At 43.4% G+C, this 21,779-nt stretch overlaps 1 protein-coding gene across 5 annotated transcripts in view; it reads left to right on the top strand.

Moving 5' to 3' along the window:
- Nucleotides 1-21,779, top strand: part of POFUT3 (protein O-fucosyltransferase 3) — a 114,451-nt gene that overhangs the window by 6,585 nt on the left and 86,087 nt on the right. For 2 of the 5 annotated variants that reach the window (XM_035270256.3, XM_008979298.5), the window contains exons 2-3: nucleotides 11,868-12,220; nucleotides 15,676-15,970. In XM_035270256.3, the coding sequence (XP_035126147.3) occupies nucleotides 12,140-12,220; nucleotides 15,676-15,970 (376 nt within the window). In that variant the 5' untranslated portion in view covers nucleotides 11,868-12,139. Of the gene's footprint in view, nucleotides 1-11,044; nucleotides 11,181-11,867; nucleotides 12,221-15,675; nucleotides 15,971-21,779 lie in introns of all 5 variants that reach the window. The other 3 variants (XM_035270255.3, XM_008979297.5, XM_008979299.5) reach the window with 3 other exon arrangements.

Genomic DNA, 21,779 nt, shown 5'->3' with positions numbered 1-21,779 from the left:
CGCCTGGGACTGAGGTTTCCTGGCGCCTCCGCCTCCGGCGATCGGCCTCCTTCCCCGGCCCGTTGCCGTCTATTCCAGAACCTAATCCGCCTTGGCAGGGCGCAAAGTACCTTGTTCTCCCCTCAGTCTTCCCAGAATCACTTGTTGCAGGAATGTTGTGCTGAAGTTGTAGCATCTGTGACTTTTCCAGTTGCAAAGGGAATGGTGTATTTAATGGATAAAATGCCCCGGGAAGGCACCTGCCACCGCAGGCCTGGGTTATCCCATTTGCAAGCCATGTGTTAGGTATTTTGCACCCGATTAGTAGTACCCTCAGAGCAGAGCTAATTTTATGTAAACTATTGAAATGATCTTGCTGTGATTTTAAAACATTTTTTGGGGATCTTTTAATGATTCTTTAAAAATAAAGCAAATGGCACACAAAATGACTTAACACCACGGCCCCAGCAGCCTCCCCCGTGCTCCCTGCAATAACAGTTGGTTAGAGAGTTTTATGCATGACATGACTTGGATTGTTAATTTCGTTTGTGGAATGCATGTAGCTCTGGATGGGCACAATTTTGAATCAGGCAAGTTGGCTTTCAGGACCTTTTTCCCTTCGTACATCCTTCTTTCCAATGAGACACCTAGGAAGCTCACGACCAATCTTGGGCTTGTTAGTGAACGCACACCACAACTAGGGCAGTGTTTCTCCCTGGTCTACCGTAGTCTGAAATGGAGGCCTTTCAGGCATTGAATAAGCAGCTCACGTATTTGAACGTGAAAGTTTCATAGCCTCCAATCTAGCAGCACTGTAGTCTCCGCTTTAAAACTTTCTTCGGTCTGGGCGCAGTGGCTCACGCCTGTAATCCCAGCACTTTGCGAGGCTGAGGCTGGCGGATCACGAGGTCAAGAGTTCGAGATCAGCCTGAACAACATGGTGAAACCCTGTCTCTACTAAAAATGCAAAAATTACCCTGGCGTGGTGGTGCGCGCCTGTAATCCCAGCTACTCAGGAGGCTGGTGAATTGCTTGAATCTGGCAGGCGGAGGTTGCAGTGAGCCGAGATTGTGTCACTGCACTCCAGTGTGGGCAACAGAGCAAGACTCCGTCTTAGAAAACAAAACAAAACAATGAAAAACTTTATTCTGCCTAAGGAGAAGCCAGAAGCGATTGGGTAGCCTCAGGTGGTCTTTCAGGTCTGTTCCAGTAATATCTCTTTTGCTCACTTCCTGCTAGATGGCAGTGTGTAACAGTGAATTAAAAACACGATCTCAACTCTTACAGTGTTGTCATTGCTTGTCTTTTATTATTCAATAAGAAAAAAGTTTTCAGGTTTTATCTTACAAACAGAATATTAAAAAAAAATTGAAACTAGGGTTAAATTCAGGAAGTAAAAAGAATATAGCTTAGAAAAACAATAATGTTACAGGTGATGGGGAGGAAGGCGGCAAATGACACTGCCATTTGTGTACCTATGCAACAGTCTTGCATGTTCTTCACATGTACCCCAAAACCTAAAATGCAGTTAAAAGAAAACCAATCATGTTATTTATAGATGTACAAATATTGTTCAGTAGGCATACATTTCCAATCCATATTTAAATGCTTTAAACTTTGGAATGTAAAGGGTTGATTTCAGTAAGATACTCAATATCTAATTCAGTTACCAACATTCTACAATGAACAATTGTTACAGTGTTTCTGAATATGGGATTTTGAAAAATTTTTTAAAGTTAAATTTACTTACAATGTCTTTCAGATTTTTTTGAGAATGAAATTGGAGTTTTCAAAAGATTATATTTAATTACCAAAAAGGAAAATGAAGATAAAGTAATTCTAAACCTGTTATATACATTAAAAAAAAATATTTCCAGAAATCTTACTTTCTGATAACTCAAGTTGTCTGGATTACTGTTTCTTCATTAATCTTTTATGGGGAGTTTTTACTCGTGGATGTAATTTATGGGATGACAAAGCTTCATTTTGGGATGGAACCTCGGAAGATCATCTGGTTCAGGACTTTGTCTTTAGTCATGTGAAATATTAGCTACACCGTGTCAGTGTTATTGAACCAGCTCCTCATTCATAATTATATAAATGATAAAAGCAGATCAGGGATTTTATTTGCTTGTTTTTTCTAGTCTGCAGTTATTCAATATTTATTAATTTATATATTTTTTTCTAGAGATGAGGGATTTTAATTGAGCTATCCTGCCAGGTAGGAAAATTGCCACAAAATAACCTATAAGCCCTTCTTGGAGGAAGAATAGTTACTAATAATTACTAATAAGACCTCAGAGGAAAAACAAAGATGAAAAAGAAATCCTGCTCTTGAAGAATTGCCTGAGTTCTCAGTGTGATACATAAACTTCACAGTCTTGTGCTGCCATTCCTCTTTTAATTTTATTTATTTTTGAGATAGGGTCTAACTCTGCCACCCAGGCTGGAGTGCAGTGGCACGGTCATAGCTCACTGCAGCCTTGACCTCCAGGGCTCAGGGGATCCTCCTGCTCAGCCTCCTGGGAGCTGGGACCACACCTACAGGTGCACACCACCATGCCCAGATAACTTTTTTTTCTTTTTTGGTAGAGATGGGGTCTTTCTGTGTTGCCCAGGCTGGTCTTCAAATCCTGTGCTTAAGTGATCACCCACCTCAGCCCCTTAAAGTGCTGAGATTATAGGCATGAGCCACCATACCAAGCTTTCCCTTTTAAAAGTCTGCTTCTGGCTGGGCGCAGTGGCTCATGCCTGTAATCCTAGCACTTTGGGAGGCCGAGGTAGGCAGATCACGAGGTCAGGAGATCAAGACCATTCTGGCCAACATGGTGAAACCCTGTCTTTACTAAAAATACAAAAAAATTAGCTGAGTGTGATGGCTCGTGCCTCTAATCCCAGCTACTCAGGAGGATGAGGCAGGAGAATCGCTTGAACCTGGGAGGCAGAGATTGCAGTGAGCAGAGATTGTGCCACTGCACTCCAACCTGGTGACAGAGTGAGACTCTGTCTCAAGAAAAAAAAAAAAAACACCCACAGAAAAATCTGCTTCTAATTGAGACATTGTATCAGTCTGTTTATCTGGCTCTCTATTTTGGGTTTTTATTTAGTTTCTACATTAAATAGATACACTGAATACTTGTTCCTGTGAGGTTGCATTATTAGCACTGCATAATTTAAGCACTTTAAATTATGTCTGGAATCTAAGGATTGAGGAATGACATTGCCTTTATTTCTGCAATGGAAGCGCAGAAGTGTTCTGGCTGCACCTTCTCTTCCCTGTTCATCACCAGTCTTGAGTCACATGACTGCCAGTGTGCCTTTCTCCCTACTGTTCTCTATGGGTCTCACCTGATATTTGGGCTAGGATGAAGAGGATCACTTTCCCACATAGAAATCTGCAATCCAAAGTATGCTTTATGTAAAAATAAATGCTCAGTAAAATACAAAGTTCACTATAAAAAAACAAGGAACACATTAACGTGTTTTTTTTCTTTTTCTTTTTCTTTTCTTTTTTTGAGACAGACTTTTGTTCTCACTGCCCAGGCTGGAGGGCAATGGCATGATCTTGGCTCACTGCAACTTCCACCACCTGGGTTCAAGTGATTCTCTTCCTCAGCCTCCCCAGTAGCTGGGATTACAGGCACACCATGTTTATCACGTGCCCAAGGGACAATCACAGGCACTACAGAAGTCTGCAAATTAACAAACTAGGCCAACTTTTAAATGTTCAACAATTTTTTTTTAGGTAGAGTTTCGCTCTTGTTTCCCAGGTTAGAGTGCAGTGGCGAGATCTCAGCTCACCACAACCTGTGCCTCCTGGTTCAAGCAATTCTGCCTCATCCTCTTGAGTAGCTGGGACTGCAGGCACGTGCGACCACGCCCAGCTAATTTTTGTATTTTTGGTAGAGACAGGGTTTCACCATGTTGACCAGGATGGTCTCGATCTCTTGACCTTGTCACCCGCCTGCCTTGGCCTCTCAAAGTGCTGGGATTACAGGCGTGAGCCACTGTGCCCAGCCTCAACAATTGTTTTTTATGCATCTGATAAAGCAGCTTTAGAAAGCTTACTAAAATCCCCAGCTTCCTGCATTCTTTCCATTGCCCTGACTAAACAAGCCCGTGATGACACAGATCTATAAACTGATTTTTTAGCTGGGTGCAGTGGCCCACACCTGTAATCCCAGCACTTTGGGAGGCCAAGGCGGACAGATCGCTTGATCTCAGGAGTTTGAGAGCAGCCTGGCTAACATGGTGAAATCTGGTTCTCAAAAAAAAAAAAAAAAAAGCTGGGTGTGGTGGCATATGCCTGTGGTCCCAGGTACTCTGGAAGTTGAGCGGGGAGAATCGCTTGAGCCTGGGAGGTTGAGGCTACAGTGAGCCAATATTATACCACTGCACATAGCCTAGGTGACAGAGGACACCCTGTCTCAAAAACAAACAGAAAAGCTGACGATGTTGGGAAGCGTAATGCCTCCTAAAGGACGTAGCCTTGAAAGTCTTGCAGAACAGCTAGCACAGTTAAAGAAGGTAGGAAAGTTCCCAGGTAGGCGCCAGAGTACAGCATGGAAACCACATTCCAGGAACAGCAGGAGCAGAATCTGTGTGCTGTGAACCAGGAAGGGAAGCTAGAGAGGCAGAGCGCGGCCCATGTGTTTTCTGTTTTTGTTTTTGGAGATGGAGTCTTGCTCCGCCACACAGGCTGGAGTGCAGTTGTGTGATCTTGGCTCACTGCAACCTCCGCATCCTGGGTTCAAGTAGTTTTGCCTCAGCCTCCCCAGTAGCTGGTACTTACAGGCAGGCACCACCACACTCAGCTAATTTTTTTTTTTTTTTTTTTTTTTTTTTTTTTGAGACAGTTTCGCTCTCGCTACCCAGGCTGGAGTGCAATGGCGCGATCTCGGCTCACCGCGACCTCCGCCTCTTGGGTTCAGGCAATTCTCCTGTCTCAGCCTCCTAACTGGGATTACTGGCACGCGCCACCATGCCCAGCTAATTTTTTTGTATTTTTAGTAGAGACGGGGTTTCACCATGTTGACCAGGATGGTCTCGATTTCTTGACCTCGCGATCCACCCGCCTCGGCCTCCCAAAGTGCTAGAATTACAGGGACGCACCACTGTGTCTGGGCTCAGGTTGTATTGTTTTCTAAGCTAACGGTTTTGTTTTTATCTTGAGATCTTTGGGAAGCTATTGAAGGATTTTAATCAATATATATACAATCAACACTCTAGAAACATCTCTTTGTGGCTGAATGAAGAATCCAAAAGGGTCACACTGGGAAGAACACCTGTTACTGGGCCTTTGGAGTAGGTAGAAGTGAGTGAGGAGTGTTGAGGTGTAGTTGAAAGGAGGGACTTAATTGTGCCTGAGGAGTTGTCCAAAGGCCTTTAGTCATCTCCTCCGCCTATGACATCATCTCTTCCCCAGGACAGTCACCATTTAAGGGGCTTCAGGAGATTTATACATTAGCAAGTGAAAACACCGTGGGACAGTCGAACCTATTTGATAAATCATACTTCAGTGTGAATAGTTTAAATTTGATAATTAGATACATTTCTTCGAAAAATTCTCCCTGGTATTACCTCTTGCTTATTAACTCAGTTGACTCCCCAATTCCCAGAAGAGAAATGAGCAAAGGAATCTTCCCAGAACCCCTTGCCTTCTGCCTCGCCTCTCCTGCAAGAAGGGAGAGGTAGGAGAAGGAGGGGCATACAAACTGCCAGGTGCTTCTTCTTTTTTTTTTTTTTTAAGGCAGAGCCGTTCTGTTGCTCAGGCTGGAGTGCAGTGGTGCAATCTCAGCTCACTGCATCCTCTGCCTCCCAGGTTCAAGTGAGCCTCCTGCCTCAGCCTCCCCAGTAGCTGGGATTACTGATTTTTGTATTTTTAGTAGAGATGAGGTTTCGCTGTGTTGTTCATGCTGGTCTCAGACTCCTGACCTCAAGTGGTCTGCTCGACCTGGCCTCCCCACGTGTTGGAATTACAGGCGTGAGCCACTGCGCCTTGCCTCACAGACTGCCAGGTTCTGAAAGCCCAGAGTGTCACCTAAGCTTGGTTTCTCATTTTACAGTCAGGCATGCAAGACAGAAATCATCTCGTAGTTCCATTTCTGAGATTCTTTTTTTTTTTTTTTTGAGTCGGTGTTTCACTCTTGTTGCCCAGGCTGGAGTGCAGTGGCACGATCTCAGCTCACCGCAGCCGCTCCCTCCTTGGTTCAAGTGATTTTCCCGCCTAAGCCTCCCAAGTAGCTGGGATTACAGGCATGCACCACCATGCCCGGCTAATTTTACATTTTTGATAGAGATGTGGTTTCTCCATGTTGATCTGGCTGGTCTCGAACTCTCAACCTCAGGTAATCCGCCTGCCTCAGCTTCCCAAAATGCTGGGATTACAGGCTTGAGCCACTATGCCTTGCCCATTTCTGAGACTCTTATACCTTCAACTAGCCCTGAATGGCCAAAATTTGAAGCTGGCACGCTCAGGCTGCTAATTCCCTTTAAGATAGTCTGTCTCTCTTCTGTCCATCTTAATTCAGAATACAGTAGAAAATTTGGAATTATTTTAGGATGAAAGTGTTGCTGGTTGTGAAGGCATAGCATTTACAAGAATATGAAGCAGGCAGACTCAGCTCCAAACCCCAGTTGTACAGCCGTCAGCCAACCCTGCTGGTGCACACCAGGCAGGCAGTGTACTTTAGAAGGTCAGCTCCTAGAGGATCGGTGAGTGAGAGTCCATTGCAGATGGCACCTGCCATGGTTGTCTGAATACACACATTATTCTTTCCCAGGAAGGGTATTCTAGGGCACTCTCGATCAGGACTCTGAGATTCATCCTGCAGGCAGTGATGAAATGACTGCTTTTCTCCTGGAATCTTGTAATGCAAGTGCTTCAGTATGTGTCTGGAATTTGAGAATGGCATCGATTTCAGTTCTGTGATAGAAATGTGCTCTGGCCACACCTTCTTGATTCATCACCAGTCTTTTTTATTCTTTCTTTCTTTTTTTTTTTTTTGAGGTGGACTCTTGCTTTGTCGCCCAGGCTGGAGTGCAGTGGCGTGATCTTGACTCACTGCAACCTCTACCTCCAGGGTTCAAGCAATTCTCCTGCCTCAGCCTCCCAAGTAGCTGGGACTACAGGCATGTGCCACCATGCCTGGCTAATTTTTGTGTCTGTGTGTGTATATGTTCTTTTCAGTCTTAAGGTTATACCTGAATTTTTGTGTTTTTTGTTTTTTCCCCTTGTATGTGATAAATTGCTTTTCTCTTGGTGCTTTCAAAATTCTCTCTTTGCATTTGTCTTTCTTTCTTTCTTTTTTGTTTGTACTTTGGGCTCTGGGGTACATGTGCCATCCTGCAGGATTGTTGCGTAGGTACATGCATGCCATGGTGGTTTGCTGTCTCCCATCCCCACCAATGTCGTCTACATCAGGCATTTCTCCTGGTGTTATTCCTCCCCATCCTCCCTGCCCCCCCACATCCCTCCCCTCCCCTCCACCCCCCCCACCTATCCCTGTGAGTGTTGTTCCCCTCCCTGTGCCCAAGTGTTCTCATTGCTCATCACATGCCTGTGAGTGAAAACATGCGGCATTTGGTTTTCTGTTCTTGTGTCAGTTTGCTGAGAATGATGGTTTCTAGATTCATCCATTTCTCTACAAAGGACATGAACTCGTCGATTTTTATGGCTGCATAGTATTCCATGGTGTGTATGTGTCATGTTTTCTTTGTCCAGTCTATCATTGATGGACATTTGGATTGGTTCCAGGTCTTTGCTATTGTAAACAGTGCCACAAGGAACATACATGTGCATGTGTCTTTACAATGGAATGATTTATAATCTTTTAGGTATATACTCAGTAATGGGATTGCTGGGTCAAATGGTATTTCTATTTCTTGGTCCTTGAGGAATTGCCGCACTGTCTTCCACAATGGTTGAACTAATTTACACTCCCACCAACTGTGTAAAAGTGTTCCTTTTTCTCCACATCCTCTCCAGCATCTGTTGTCTCCAGATTTTTTAATAATCACCTTTCTAACTAACGTGAGATGGTATCTCAATGTGGTTTTGATTTGCATTTCTCTAATCACCAATCATGATGAGCGTTTTTTCATATGTTTGTTGGCCGCATATATGTCTTCTTTTGAAAAGTGTCTGTTCATATCCTTTGTCCACTTTTGAATGAGTTTGTTTGTTTCTTGTAAATCTGCTTTAGTTCTTTGTAGATTCTGGATATTAGCCTTTTGTCAGATAGGTAGATGGCAAATACTTTTTCCTATTCTGTTGGTTGCTGGTTCACTCTAATGACTGTTTCTTTTGCTGTGCAGAATCTCTGGAGTTTAATTAGGTCCCATTTGTCTATTTTGGCTTTTGTTGCCATTGCTTTTGGTGTTTTAGTCGTGAAATCCTTGCTTATGCCTATGTCCTGAATGGTATTGCCTAGGTTTTTTGCTAGGGTTTTTATGGAGTTAGTTCTTATGTTTAAATCTTTAATCCATCTGGAGTTAATTTTTGTGTAAGGTGTAAGGAAGGGGTCCAGTTTCAGCTTCCTGCATATGGCTAGCCAGTTTTCCCAACACCACTTATTAAACAGGGAATCATTTCCCCATTGCATGTCAGGTTTGCCAAAGATCAGAGGGATGTAGATGTGTGGCATTACTTCTGAGGCCTCTGTTCTGTTCCATTGGTCTATATCTCTGTTTTGGTACCAGTACCATGCTGTTTTGATTACTGTAGACTTGTAGTATAGTTGGAAGTCTAGTAGCTTGATGACTCCAGCTTTTTTTTTTTTTTTTTTTTTGCTTAGGATGGTCCTGGCTATGTGGGCTCTCTTTTGGTTCCATAAGAAGTTTTAAGTGTTTTTTTCCAGTTCTGTGAAGAAGTTCAATGATAGCTTGATGGGGATAGCCTTGAATCTATAAATTACTTTGGGCAGTATGGCCATTTCACAATATTGATTCTTCCTAAGCATGAGCATGGAATGTTTCTCTATCTGTTTGTGTCCTCTCTTATTTCCTTGAGCAGTGGTTTGTAGTTGTCCTTGAAGGGATCTTTTACCTCCTTGGTTAGTTGTATTCCTAGGTATTCTGTTCTCTTTGTAGCAGTTGTGAATGGGAGTTGCCTTATGATTTGGCTCTCTGTTTGTCTGTTATTGGTGTACAGGAATGCTTGTGATTTCTGCACATTGATTTTGTATCCTGAGACTTTGCCGAAGTTGCTTATCAGCTTAAGGAGGTTTTGGGCTGAGGCGATGGGGTCTTCTCAATATATGATCATGTTGTCTACAAATAGGGACAATTTGACTTCTTCTTTTGCTAATTGAATGCCCTTTATTTCTTTTTCTTGCCTAATTGCTCTGGCTAGAACTTCCAATACTATATTGAATAGGAGTGGTGAGAGAGGGCATCCTTCTCTAGTGCCAATTTTTAAAGGGGAATGCTTCCAGTTTTTGCCCATTCAGTATGATATTGGCTGTGGGTTTGTCGTAAATAGCTTATATTATTTTGAGATACATTCCATAGATACCTAGTTTATTGAGAGTTTTTCACATAAAGCGCTGTTGAATTTTGTGGAATGCCTTCCCTGCATCTATTGAGATAATCATCTGGTTTTTGTCTCTGGTTCTGTTTACGTGGTGAATTACATTTATAGACTTGTGTATGTTGAACCAGGCTTGCATCCCTGGGATGTAGCCTACTTGATCGTGGTGAATAAGCTTTTCGATGTGCTGTTGGATTTGGTTTGCCAGTATTTTATTGAAGATTTTTGCATCAATGTTCATCTGGCACTTGGAGGCTACAGAGAGCCATGATTGCACTACTGCACTCCAGCCTAGACAGAGTGAGACCCTGTCTCAAAAAAAAAAAAAAAGGTAAATCAAGGTGGACTCATGAGAGGGGAGTACATTTTTAAGACTAAAGTTTTTAATTAGGGGCTCTATATTATTTTTATAGGTCTAATTATATCTAATATCCAATAATTTCTTTAACTCTGTATCCCAAGGGTGTGATGGAGGTCTGACTTAGATTCAGATCTGTGAAGTAGTGGGCTGCAGCATTGCTGCCAGCATTGCTCCCCTGGAAAGTTGACCCTTGCTCCACTCTGAACTCCACATTTGCCCCAGCCATTGAAGTTCATAGAATATCATAGGGATGAAGTGCATTCCATGGGGGCATTTTTTTAACCCTTTTTTTTTTTGAGATAGGGTCTCGCTCTGATGCCCATGTTAAGAGTGTGGCGGGTTGATCACGGCTTACTGCAGACTTGACGTCTTGGGCTCCAGCGATCCTCTTGCTTCAACCTCATGAGTAGCTGAGACTATGGGTGCACACCTCCATGCCCAGCTAATTTGTAAAATTTTCTATACAGAATGGGTCTCACTATATTGCCCAGGCTGGTCTCAAACTCCTGGGCACAACCATCCTTCTGCCTTGGCCTCCCAAAGTGCTGTGATTACAGGTATGAGCCACTGTGTCTGGCCCTCATTTAGTTCATTTTTACAACTTTTTTGAAAAGATCATTCATTTCAGATAGATGAAAATTTTATTTGGAAACTTCCAAAGAATAATATTGCTCAAACAACCCACTGCTTTATTCCATTTGCTATAAAAGACAAATAAGGCCGGGTGCAGTGACTCACGCCTGTAATCCCAGCACTTTGGGAGGCCGAGGTGGGTAGACCACAATTTCAGGAGTTCAAGACCAGCCTGACCAACATGGTGAAATCCTGTCTCTACCAAAAATACAAAAATTAGGCAGGCATGGTGGTGTGCACCTGTAATTCCAGCTACTCAGGAGGCTGAGGCAGGAGAATTGCTTGAACTCAGGAGGTGGAGGTTGCAGTGAGCTGAGATGGCGCCACTGCACTCCAGCCCAGCCTGGGTGATAGAGCAAGACAAATAGATCATGTTCAGAATTCCTTATGCTGTGGCATAAGTTGGTTTCCTTAGTGGACATTCAGGCCACGTGATCATTATCCATTTTTGAATAAAGCCTGAATTTTTTATTTTCTTCCTAAATTTTATGTGGATAGTCCTGGTAATTTTTATTCCGTTTCTGTACTCCTTTGAAATTTAGGTAGAAGGAAGTGACTTCATAAAAAGTCTTGGAATTCGGTCTTCTGATAGCAGAGAGCATTAAGTGGAAGCAGAATTTTAGATTTGGGACCTGTTTGTAGATTTGTCACTCCCTCTGATGGGCTATGTGGCCATGAGTAAGTCACTTCACCTCTCTGGTCTTGATTTCCTTCCTTCCTTCCTTCCTTCCTTCCTTCCTTCCTTCCTTCCTTCCTTCCTTCCTTCCTTTCTTTCTTTCTCTTTCTTTCTTTCCTTCCTTCCTTCCTTCCCTTCCTTTCTTTCCTTTCCTTCCTTCTTTCCTTCCTTTCTTTCCTCCCTCCCTCCCTCCCTCCCTCCCTCCCTCCCTTCCTTCCTTCCTTCCTTTCTTCCTTCCTTCCTTCCTTCCTTCTTAAAGATGGAGTGTTGCTCTGTTGCCCAGGGTACAGTGCTGTGGTATAATCTCAGCTCACTGCAAACTCCACTTCCCAGGTTCAAGTGATTCTCCTGCCTCAGCCTCCTGAGTAGCTGGGACTACAGGTGCCTGCCACCACACCCAGCTAATTTTTGTATTTTTAGTAGAAACAGGGTTTCACCATGTTGGCCGGATTGGTCTCAAACTCCTTACCTCAAATGATCCACCTGCCTTGGCCTCTCGAAGTGCTGGGATTACAGACATGAGCCACCATGCCCAGCTATGGTTTCCTTACGTATGAGTGAGGTACCAAGACTGCAGGATCTAAGTGGTTCCTTTCAGTTTGAAACTTCTGGTTTTTACATGGTAACCCTCCTGCAGGACTACATTGATTAAATCTGTGCTGTAGCTAAAAGATGATCTTTTGTTACAGAATTTTTTGTTACCTTCTTATGTGGAGAAATCTCCAGCTGCTCTAATGATAGCCTAAGAAGACTGCGTGCTGTTTCCTCTCGATGCCAAGCCAGGCCTGCCCAGAACCTCGAATCTCAGTCCCTCATGGAGACCAGGTCCCAGCAGGAATGGCAGTGCAGGAAATTGGCACCCAGATGGTTCTTCCACGTGAAGTTGTCTCGGACTCTGGGCTGACGAGAGAACAGCTGGTAACCAGGTTAGCCCTCTGTCGATCACCCAGGGCGGGGCAGCATGGTGCGGATTCAGAGGAGGAGGCTTCTGGCATCTTGCTTGTGCATCACAGCCACCGTCTTTCTGCTTGTCACACTCCAGGTACCAAGAATGTGGGTTGTGTACTGTTGATAGCTGGGCCTTTGCCACATCCCTTCCACCCCCTATTTTCTCAAAACTCCACGTCTTTCACTTTTAGCTGAACCCTTCAGGATCAGCGGTTTTCTTTTCTTTCTTTCTTATTTTTTTTTTAGACACAGTTCCACTCTGTCACCCAGGCTGGAGTGTAGTGGCGCGATCTCTGCTCACTGCAATCTCAGCCTCCCAGGTTCAAGCGATTCTTGTGCCTCAGCCTCCCGAGTAGTTGGGATTACAGGTGCCTGTTACCATGCCTGGCTACATTTTTTTTTTTTTTGTATTATTAATAGAGACTGAGTTTCAGCATGTCGGCCATGCTGGTCTCAAACTCCTGATCTCCAGTGATCTGCCTGCCTCAGCCTCCCAAAGTGCTGGACTTACAGGTGTGAGCCACCATGCTTGGCCAGGATCAGAAGTTTTCTACTTGGAGGAAGATGCCTCCCAGTTTTCGTCCCAGTAAAACACCTCTGGCTGGGACACCCTTCCAATCCACCCCCTGCCCCTCTTCTTTAAACAGGTGAAACAGGTTTAGTGAATGGCTGTGCCAGGCAGAAACAAAGTCGTTGAGATAGAAGGTGAGTTTGAGAGTCTTGTAGGCTCCTGGTTGTAGAGAAACAGAAAGTAAGACTCAGTCTGCTTTCCTGGATCAAAATTAGATGACTTCCTCAGAATCTCCTATTGTTACCACTTTTGAAAAACTATTCTTGAAGAAGCAAGGACTATTCTGAGAGCAAGATAGTTTGTATCTTGCAGTAAATGCAGAGTACAGGCATCTGTGTTAATGCATGTGTCAGCGACTGTGTATGGATGAATGAACCGAAACGTTTGCTTAGTTCTCCCACCTGCATCCCTTAGTGAATTATTCTGAACTTCCTTCACTGATTCCCCCTTCCTTCCTTCCTTCCTTCCTTCCTTCCTTCCTTCCTTCCTTCCTTCCTTCCTTCTCTCTCTCTCTCTCTCTTTCTCCCCCCCTCCCCCCCAACTTCCTCCTTCCCTTCCCCTCGTCTCCTCTCTTTTCCTTTTTCCTTTTTTGCTCTGTTGCCCAGGCAGGAGTATAGTGGCATGGTCTCAGCCATGCCCAGGAAACGCCCTCCGTGGCTGACTGGTAGAGCAGTTAACATATAGAAATGTAAATGTGCCTTACTTTTTACTGCTTTGTTTGTTTCATAGTCTGACTACTAAACTTTCAGTTACATATGGAGCAGTTCAACCCTTTCTCTAGCATATTTCTTTTTTTGTTGTTTTTTAATAGAGATGGGGTTTCACCGTGTTAGCCAGGATGGTCTCGATCTGACCTTGTGATCTGCCCACCTCTGCCTCCCAAAGTGCTGGGATTACAGGCGTGAGACACTGCGCCTGGCTTCTCTAGCATAATTCTATAATTAGTGCCATATCAATTATCATATTAATATCAATTCTTGTTTTTTTTTCTTGAGATGGAGTCTTCCTTTGTTTCTAAGGCTGGAGTATAGTGGTGCAGTCGTACCACACTGCAGCCTTGAACTCCTGGACTCAAGCGATCCTCTAGTCTCAGCCTCCCGAGTAGCTGGGACTAAAGGTGCATGCCACCATGCTCAGCACAATACCAAATGTTAAAATTTGATGAAAATGCCGGGCGTGGTGGCTCACACTTGTAATTCCACGCTTTGGGAGGCAAAGGCGGGTAGATCACGAGTTCACAAGTTTGAGACCAGCCTGGCCAAGACAATGAAACCCCGTCTCTACTAAAAATACAAAAAATTAGCTGGGCACGGTGGCGCGTGCCTGTAATCCCAGCTACTCAGGAGGCTGAGGCAGGAGAATTGCCTGAATCCAGGAGGCGGAGGTTGCAGTGAGCCGAGATCGCGGTATTGCACTCCAGCCTGGGTAACAAGAGCGAAACTCCGTCTCAAAAAAAAAAAAAAAAAATTTGATGAAAGGCAGCACTTTTGGAGTTTCTCCTACACCCACCCTGCCCTTCAGATGACTGTTGCTGATGTCCTGGCTGTCCAGTGACCCGGACTTAGATTATCCTGGAATAAATTTAAACATGCAGTTGTGAGTGGAAGCCCAGTACTCTGGTGTGCCATGTGGGTAACACAGACTCTAGGGAATTTTGACATCAGGCATTATTTCACCATCCCAATGCTATAGTGAACATTACTAGAAACATAAAACCCACGTTATGACTCCTTTAATTGTAATAAAGAAACCAGTTGGTAATTTATAACTCACTTTCCCTAGAGTGCATTTTCTAGTAGTAGTCAGGTAATAATCCTGTCAGAGGTTTCATTAAGAGCCAAAATTATTTCTAGATATCCTACTGACTGAAGAAATGGAGGGGAAATGTATTTGTTTTAAGTGTTTAGTAGAATTACTGACCATTCTTGTTGGTTGATATTTGGAGGCTGTGTCCACTCCCTGATCCCTGGAACCTGTGAATATGTTACTTTAGGTGGCGAAAGGGACTTTGCAGATGGGATCAGTGTGACACACTTTGAAATGGGGGAGATTATCCCAGATTATTCATGTGAGCCCCATGTAATCACAAGTTCTTAAAGATGGAGCCTTTCCTGACATGGTCAGAGAGAAGAGGTGACATCAGAAGAGTCAGAGAGATGTAGTGTTGCTGGCTTTGAAGAGGAGGAAGGAGGACATGAGTCAATGGTGGTGGCTCTAAAAGAAAAGCAAGAAAGAGGCTTCTCTCCTAGAGTCTTCAGGGAGGATTGCAGTCCTGCTGACCCCTTGATCTTAGCCCAGTGAGACCCATTTCAGACCTCTGACTTCAGAACTATGCGATAACAAATTTATGATTGATTGATTGATTGATTTTCGAGACAAGATCTTGCTTAGTTGCCCAGGCTGGAGTGCAGTGGTGCAGTCATAATTCACTACACCCTCTAATTCCTGGGCTTAAGCAATCCTCTTGCCTCAGCCTCCTGAGTATCTGGGACTGCAGGCATGCTTCACCATGCCTGACCAATTCATTTTTTCTTTTTTTTTGACATGGAGCTTCACTCTGTTGCCTAGGCTGAAGTGCAGTAACACGATCTTGGCTCACTGCTCTGCTTCCTGAGTTCATATGAGTTGATTCTCCTGACTCAGCCTCCCAAGTAACTGGGATTACAGGTGTATGCTATCACCACACCTGACTGATTTTTGTATTTTTTAGTAGAGTCTGGGTTTCACCATGTTGGCTGGGCTAGTCTCGATCTCCTGGCCTCAAGCGGTCCTCCCAATCTGGCCCCACCATATACTGACATTACAAGTGTAAGCCGGTGCACCTAGCTTAAATTTGTGTTGTTTTAAATTACCGTTTGTGGTAAATTGATACAGCAACAACTGAAAACTAGTAAGAGGCTCAGTCGTCAAGATGAATGAGAGATGTACAACAGGAAATCACACAGTTTGACCCTGGAAATAACTGTCTTCTCTTTCAGGTCATGGTTGAGCTGGGAAAGTTTGAAAAGAAGGGGTTTCAAAATTCCGGTTTGCAAGATGGACATACAAAAATGGAAGAAGCACCTGCACATCTTAATGCGTTTCTTAAGAAAGAAGCATTGACCTTCAACAGGAAAAGAAAATGGGAACTGGACAGCTACCCCATTATGCTCTGGTGGTCCCCGCTGACGGGGGAAACCGGGAGGTTAGGCCACTGTGGAGCAGACGCGTGTTTCTTCACCATCAACCGGACCTACCTGCATCATCACATGACAAAAGCGTTCCTCTTCTACGGTAAGTGGGGCTTTCGCCTTTCTCCCTTTGTTTGCTGTGATCTTACTCCAAAGCTGAGTTACAGCTTACCACTGAAGAGTGATGGTGGAGCTTCCCTTGAAAACACGTTGACATCCCTGATTTCCTTTGCGTCTGCTCTGTGGAATGCCAGAGCATCCAGCAGACACAATAAAGAAACAAGCCTGGCTGGGCGTGGTGGCTTCTGAATTCTCTAACACATTTCCGAAGGGTTGGGTAAGAGATTATGATCCTAAAGTTGTCATCTGAGATCAAGCAAAGTTAAATGTTGAGATTAATATCCCAAGTTTTAACAGAAGCTTCTAGAAAAATTTGAGTTATATACACAAAAAATACAGATAATAAAAGGGGCATTTATGTACCTATCACCTAGCTTAAGATATAAAATATTACATGTATAATTGAAAATCTGTATGAGCCCCTCTCTGACCTATCCCATTTCCCTCCCTGATACTCTGGAGGGAATCATGATGTGCGTGTATGTGTGACAATATAAGTATTTTATTTAGATATGTAGGAGTTATATATACATGTGTGTTAAAATTTTTTAAATGCTTAAAACTTTTTAAAAAGTTTTTAAAAGGTTTAAGTGTTTTAAATGTTGACTGTGGTACAACCACTTTAGATATTGGTTTGGCAAGGTCTAGTAAATGTGAATTCATACTAATAATTCCACTACTGGGTTTCTAACCACGTGAAATCTCACATATATACATGGATTGTTCATTAGGACATTGTTCGCCATAAGCAAGGCTTTTAAGGTAAACTAAATGTCCAATAACAGAAAAATGATTAAATGAAGTGTAATATATACATTCAATGGAATATTATGCAATGATGAAAATGAACTGGAGCTATGAGCATGTAACTGATAAATCTCAAAACTAAGTTACAGATAGAAAGTTACATATAACACTACTCTACATCATTTATGTTATTGTTAGAAATCTGTAGTAGAAATTTAAGAACGTGATGCTACTTCAGGAAAAACAACCAGTTGTACACACATATACATATGTAAACACATGGATACACATATACACACACATAGACACATATACATACACATGTATACATGCATATATACACACATATGTACTGATAGGTTTGGCTGTGTCCCCACCCAAAGTGTCATCTTGAATTGTAATCCCCATAATCCCCACATGTCAAAGGCGGGACCAGGTAGAGGTAATTGGATCCCCCATGCTGTTCTCACAAAGTGAGTGAGTCTCATGAGATCTGGCATTTCCCCTGCTGGCACTCACTCCATCCTGCTGCCCTGTGAAGAAGGTGCCTGTTTCTCCTTTGTCTTCTGTCATGATTGTAAGTTTCCTGAGGCTTCCCCAGCAATGCAGAACTCCAAATCAATTAAACCTCTTTCCTTTATAGATTACCCGGTCTGAGGTATTTCTTCATAGCAGCGCGAGAATGGACCAATGCAGTATACACACATATATGTTCACACACACACATATACACATATACATACATACACACATATACACATGTAGACACATACACATGTATACACATATACATATGCATTTATGCATGCATGTACACAAATACACACACATCTGTACGCACACATGCACATACACACATGCACACGTGTGTGTGTATGTTTACATACGTGCACACATGTATATACATATACACACACACTGTAATTTATATATACATATACAGGTTGAACATCGTAAATCTGAAAATTTGAAATCTGAAATGCCCCCAAATCCAAAACTTTGAGCACCAACATGATGCTCAAGGGAAGTGCTTATTGGAATATTTTGGATTTCAGAATTTCATATTTGGGATGCTCAATAGTATAATGCAGGTATTCCAAAATTAAAAAAAATAAAACTTCTGAAACACTCCTGCTCTCAAGCATTTCTGCTAAGGGATTCTCAGTCTGTATATATGTACCTACATGTATACACACACACTACAGACAGACACACACACACACACACACACATCCTTTGTGTGTAATGTACTTTTTTGCTCCCCACTCCCTTCTCTGGAAGCAGAATCTTCTCTTTTTCACCAGTTTGGAAATTTAGCAATAACTGCTTTGGAGTGGGTCTGTATCCTTTCACTGAAGTGGGAACATAAATGTCTGGTTGCCAGGAAGCCTACTAAACAGTTTTTAATAACTTGGTGACTTTTCCGGGACTCACAGATCTACAGAGTCATGCACTTAATTGTGTCAGCATGCTTAAGAGTTGTTTTTTTCTTTCTGGGTTGGACTTATCTCGAACCAAATTCCAAGGAAACTAGTGTGTCAACCCGAATGCTCCTGGTTTGACCTTCCGTATTTCAGATGGAAGCATGGAGGGTCAAATTCCTTACTCTCCATTGCCTAAAACAAGCAGTGACTCTCTTGGAGAACCGAATATGCACTGTTTATTACCTTGGCATTGAAGGCTCTGTGTAATCTGACTCCAGCTTACCTTCCAAGCTTAACCCCTCTGATTCTATCAACTAAACCTTATGTTCAAAACTGAAACTGGAGTAGTCCCGATTTTAGGCATAAGCCACAAATATTTCTCACTTAGCATCATCGTTCGTTCAGTTCTGTCTCTTAGGTTACCCTTTTCGTATTTGTCCTGTCAGAATAATCTGCTGAATACCTTCCATTTCTTTGGCAATATAGATCAATAATATAGTTTCTGATGTCTAAGATTATTATCTTGAGAAAAAGTTATGACCCAACTGTAGCGTAGGGGAGACGCTATGTACACCACAAGAGAAGTCAGCAAGTCTTTGTGGGGTTTCAAAGACAGGAGAGAGCGCCTGCTATTGGAGGGATCAAGAAAGGATTCATAGGCCAGGCGCAGTGGCTCATACCTATAATCCCAGCACTTTGGAAGATTGAGGTGGGCAGATTACCTGAGGTCAGGAGTTCAAGACTAGCCTGACCGACATGGTGAAACCCCGTCTCTATTAAAAGTATGAAAATTAGCTAGGTGTGGTGGTGAGCACCTGTAATCCCAGCTACTTGGGAGGCTGAGGCAGGAGAATCATGTGAACCCGGGAGGCGGAGGTTACAATGAGTCAAGATTATGCCACCGCACTCCAGCCTGGGCAACAGAGTGAGACTCTGTCTCAAAACAAAACAAAACAAAACAAAAAAAACAAGTCAACTCACACCTACCTACAAACCATTCCTGATTACTCTCCAGCAGATGAAGCCGCTCTTCTCTAAATGCCCACAGGACGTTTTATATCTCCTTTATGTCATTTTACTGAGTATCAACAATATATCAGGCACATTGCCAATCATGTATACAGGTAGCTATGGTGTTTTCTTCCCTGGTGGAGTGTAGAGTTCATGATCGAGCAACATCAGTTCATCTTTGTTTTTGCCACCCACTGTATATAGCACACTGCTTTGTACGTGGTAGGTGCTCAGAAAATATTCATAGACACTTAGAGAATTGGTTTTTTTTAGAGTCTCACTCTGTCACCAGGCTGGAGTGCAGTGGTGCGATCTTGGCTCACTGCAACCTCTGCCTCCCAGGTTAAAGTGATTCTCCTGCCTCAGCCTCCTGAGTAGCAGGGACCACAGGTGCGTGCCACCATGCCCAGATGATTTTTGTATTTCGAGTAGAGATGGGGTTTCACCATGTTGACCAGGATGGTCTTGATCTCTTGACCTTGTGATTTGCCTGCCTTAGCCTCCCAAAGTGCTGGGATTACAGGTATGAGCTACCATGCCCTGCTGAGACTTAGAGTCTTTGTGAATAGAGACCTATTCTAAACTCAAGAGTCTACCTTCTTTCTTGTCGAGCTGAGAGACTGAGGCTCTGGAGCCTTAGGGATGTGCCAGGATTGCAGTGGTTGGTACTACTGCAGTACACCAGTGGGGAAGCAAGACGCACTGACTCCTGACTATGTGCTCCTTCACCTACACCATATTCGTTGTTTGTTTGTTTGTTTGTTTGTTTTGGAGACAGGATTCCACTCTGTTGCCCAGGCTGGAGTGCAGTCGTGCAATCATAGCTCACTCTAGCCTCCAACTCCTGGCTCAAGTGTTGGCTTACGACTTTCTATCACATCAGCCGGGCGTGCTGGCTCGTGCCTATAATCCCGGCACTTTGGGAGGCCGAGGCAGGCGGATCATGAGGTCAGGAGTTCGAGACCAGCCTGACTAACATGGTGAAACCTCATCTCTACTAAAAATACAAAAATTAGCCGGACATGGTGGCATGTACCTGTAATCTTAGCTACTCATGGGACTGAGGCAAGAGAATTGCTTAAACCCTGGAGGTGGAGGTTGCAGTAAGCTGATTGTGCCACTGCACTCCAGCCTGGCGACAGAGCAAGACTCCACCTCAAAAAAAAAAAAAAAAAGACTCCATCACATCATAGGCTGGTGTTGAGGAGTCACTGGAGTCAGAATAACCTTTTGTTCTACCTCTGCCTCCCTAGTAACAGGAACTACAGGTGCTTGCTGCCACACCTGGCTAATTTTTATTTTTTTTATAGAGATTGGTGGAGGGGTAGGTCTTATAATGTTGTCCAGTCTGGTCTTGACCTCCTGGGCTCAAGCAGTCTTCCTGCCTCTCCCTCCCAAAGTATTGGGATTATAGGTGTGAGCCACTGCGCCTGGCCTAGACCACATTTGAATGGACACTCATGGCCATAATTAAACCTGAATATTTGGGTTTTGGAATTGGCTAACATGCCTGTTTTAACAAACAGAACTAGAAATTCAACTTATTTATAAGGTCTGTTGAGCAAAACAGAATGAAGACAGCACACTCTTCTGTCTGAGTGCTCCCAGTCCTAATGAAGTAGGCCAATTACAACTGGGAATGGGATTCTGGGACAGCAGGATTGAAAAAGAAAATGCTGAAACAATGATGAAGTATGGAAAGCTGACCTAATTAAGGGTAAAGGAAACTCACAGGATTGGTGACCTGGAAGCTTTGTAAACCAGAACATTTTAAATCTGGTTTGTTACCTTTGTAACCTCCTTTTTTTCTTTCTTCCTAGAGATGAATCGTTTTCTGAATATAAACATGCTTCTGGAGGTACTAGTTAAAGACTTTAAGCAGTGAATATGTGAGTTCTGTGTCTAAATGCAAATGCATGTAGAACAACTGAGTCTGGTTTGAGTCTTTGAGAAATGGAAGGATTTAGCTACATTAACAATTTTTTGAAACAAAAATTAAGCAGCCACTGGTGAAGGAGTTAGTTTTTTAGACTAGTTTATTGAAGTGGGAAGAAAAATAATAAGTTTTTTGTTTTTTTCTTTGAGGCAGAGTCTCACTGTCACCTAGGCTGGAGTACATTGGTGCAGTCTTTGCTCACTGCAACCTTCTCCTCCCAGGTTCAAGTGATTCTCCTGCCTCAGCCTCCTGAATAGTTGGGATTACAGGTGCCCGCCAACCATGCCCAGCTAATTATTTTGTAGTTTTACTAGAGACAGGGCTTCTCCATGCTGGCCAGGCTGGTCTCAAACTCCTGACCTCAGGTGATCCACTCACCTCAGCCTCTGAAAGTGCTGGGATTATAGGCATGAGTCACTGCACCTGGCTGAGGAAGATTTTTAGAAAGACGTTGTGGATACGAGAGGAGAGTATGGAGTGGCTCCGTCACAGGCTATCATGAGCCATGGAGCTGGAATCAGCATTGTAGTCCTCTGTGACTCAACGTGGTAGAGAGCAGGTGGTCCAACTGAAAAGGTCTCCCAAGTAATGAAGTATCTCTACGTATACCATCTATGGGTGACGAATTCTGAGACTTGTAATGAAATACATTTAGAACAACTGAGAGCAGACAA

Source organism: Callithrix jacchus, chromosome 13, assembly GCF_049354715.1.
Source record: "Callithrix jacchus isolate 240 chromosome 13, calJac240_pri, whole genome shotgun sequence".
Classification (NCBI taxonomy): Eukaryota; Metazoa; Chordata; class Mammalia; order Primates; family Cebidae; genus Callithrix; species Callithrix jacchus.
The sequence above is the reverse complement of the archived record's forward strand: the minus strand, read 5'-3'. Positions and strand labels throughout refer to the sequence as shown.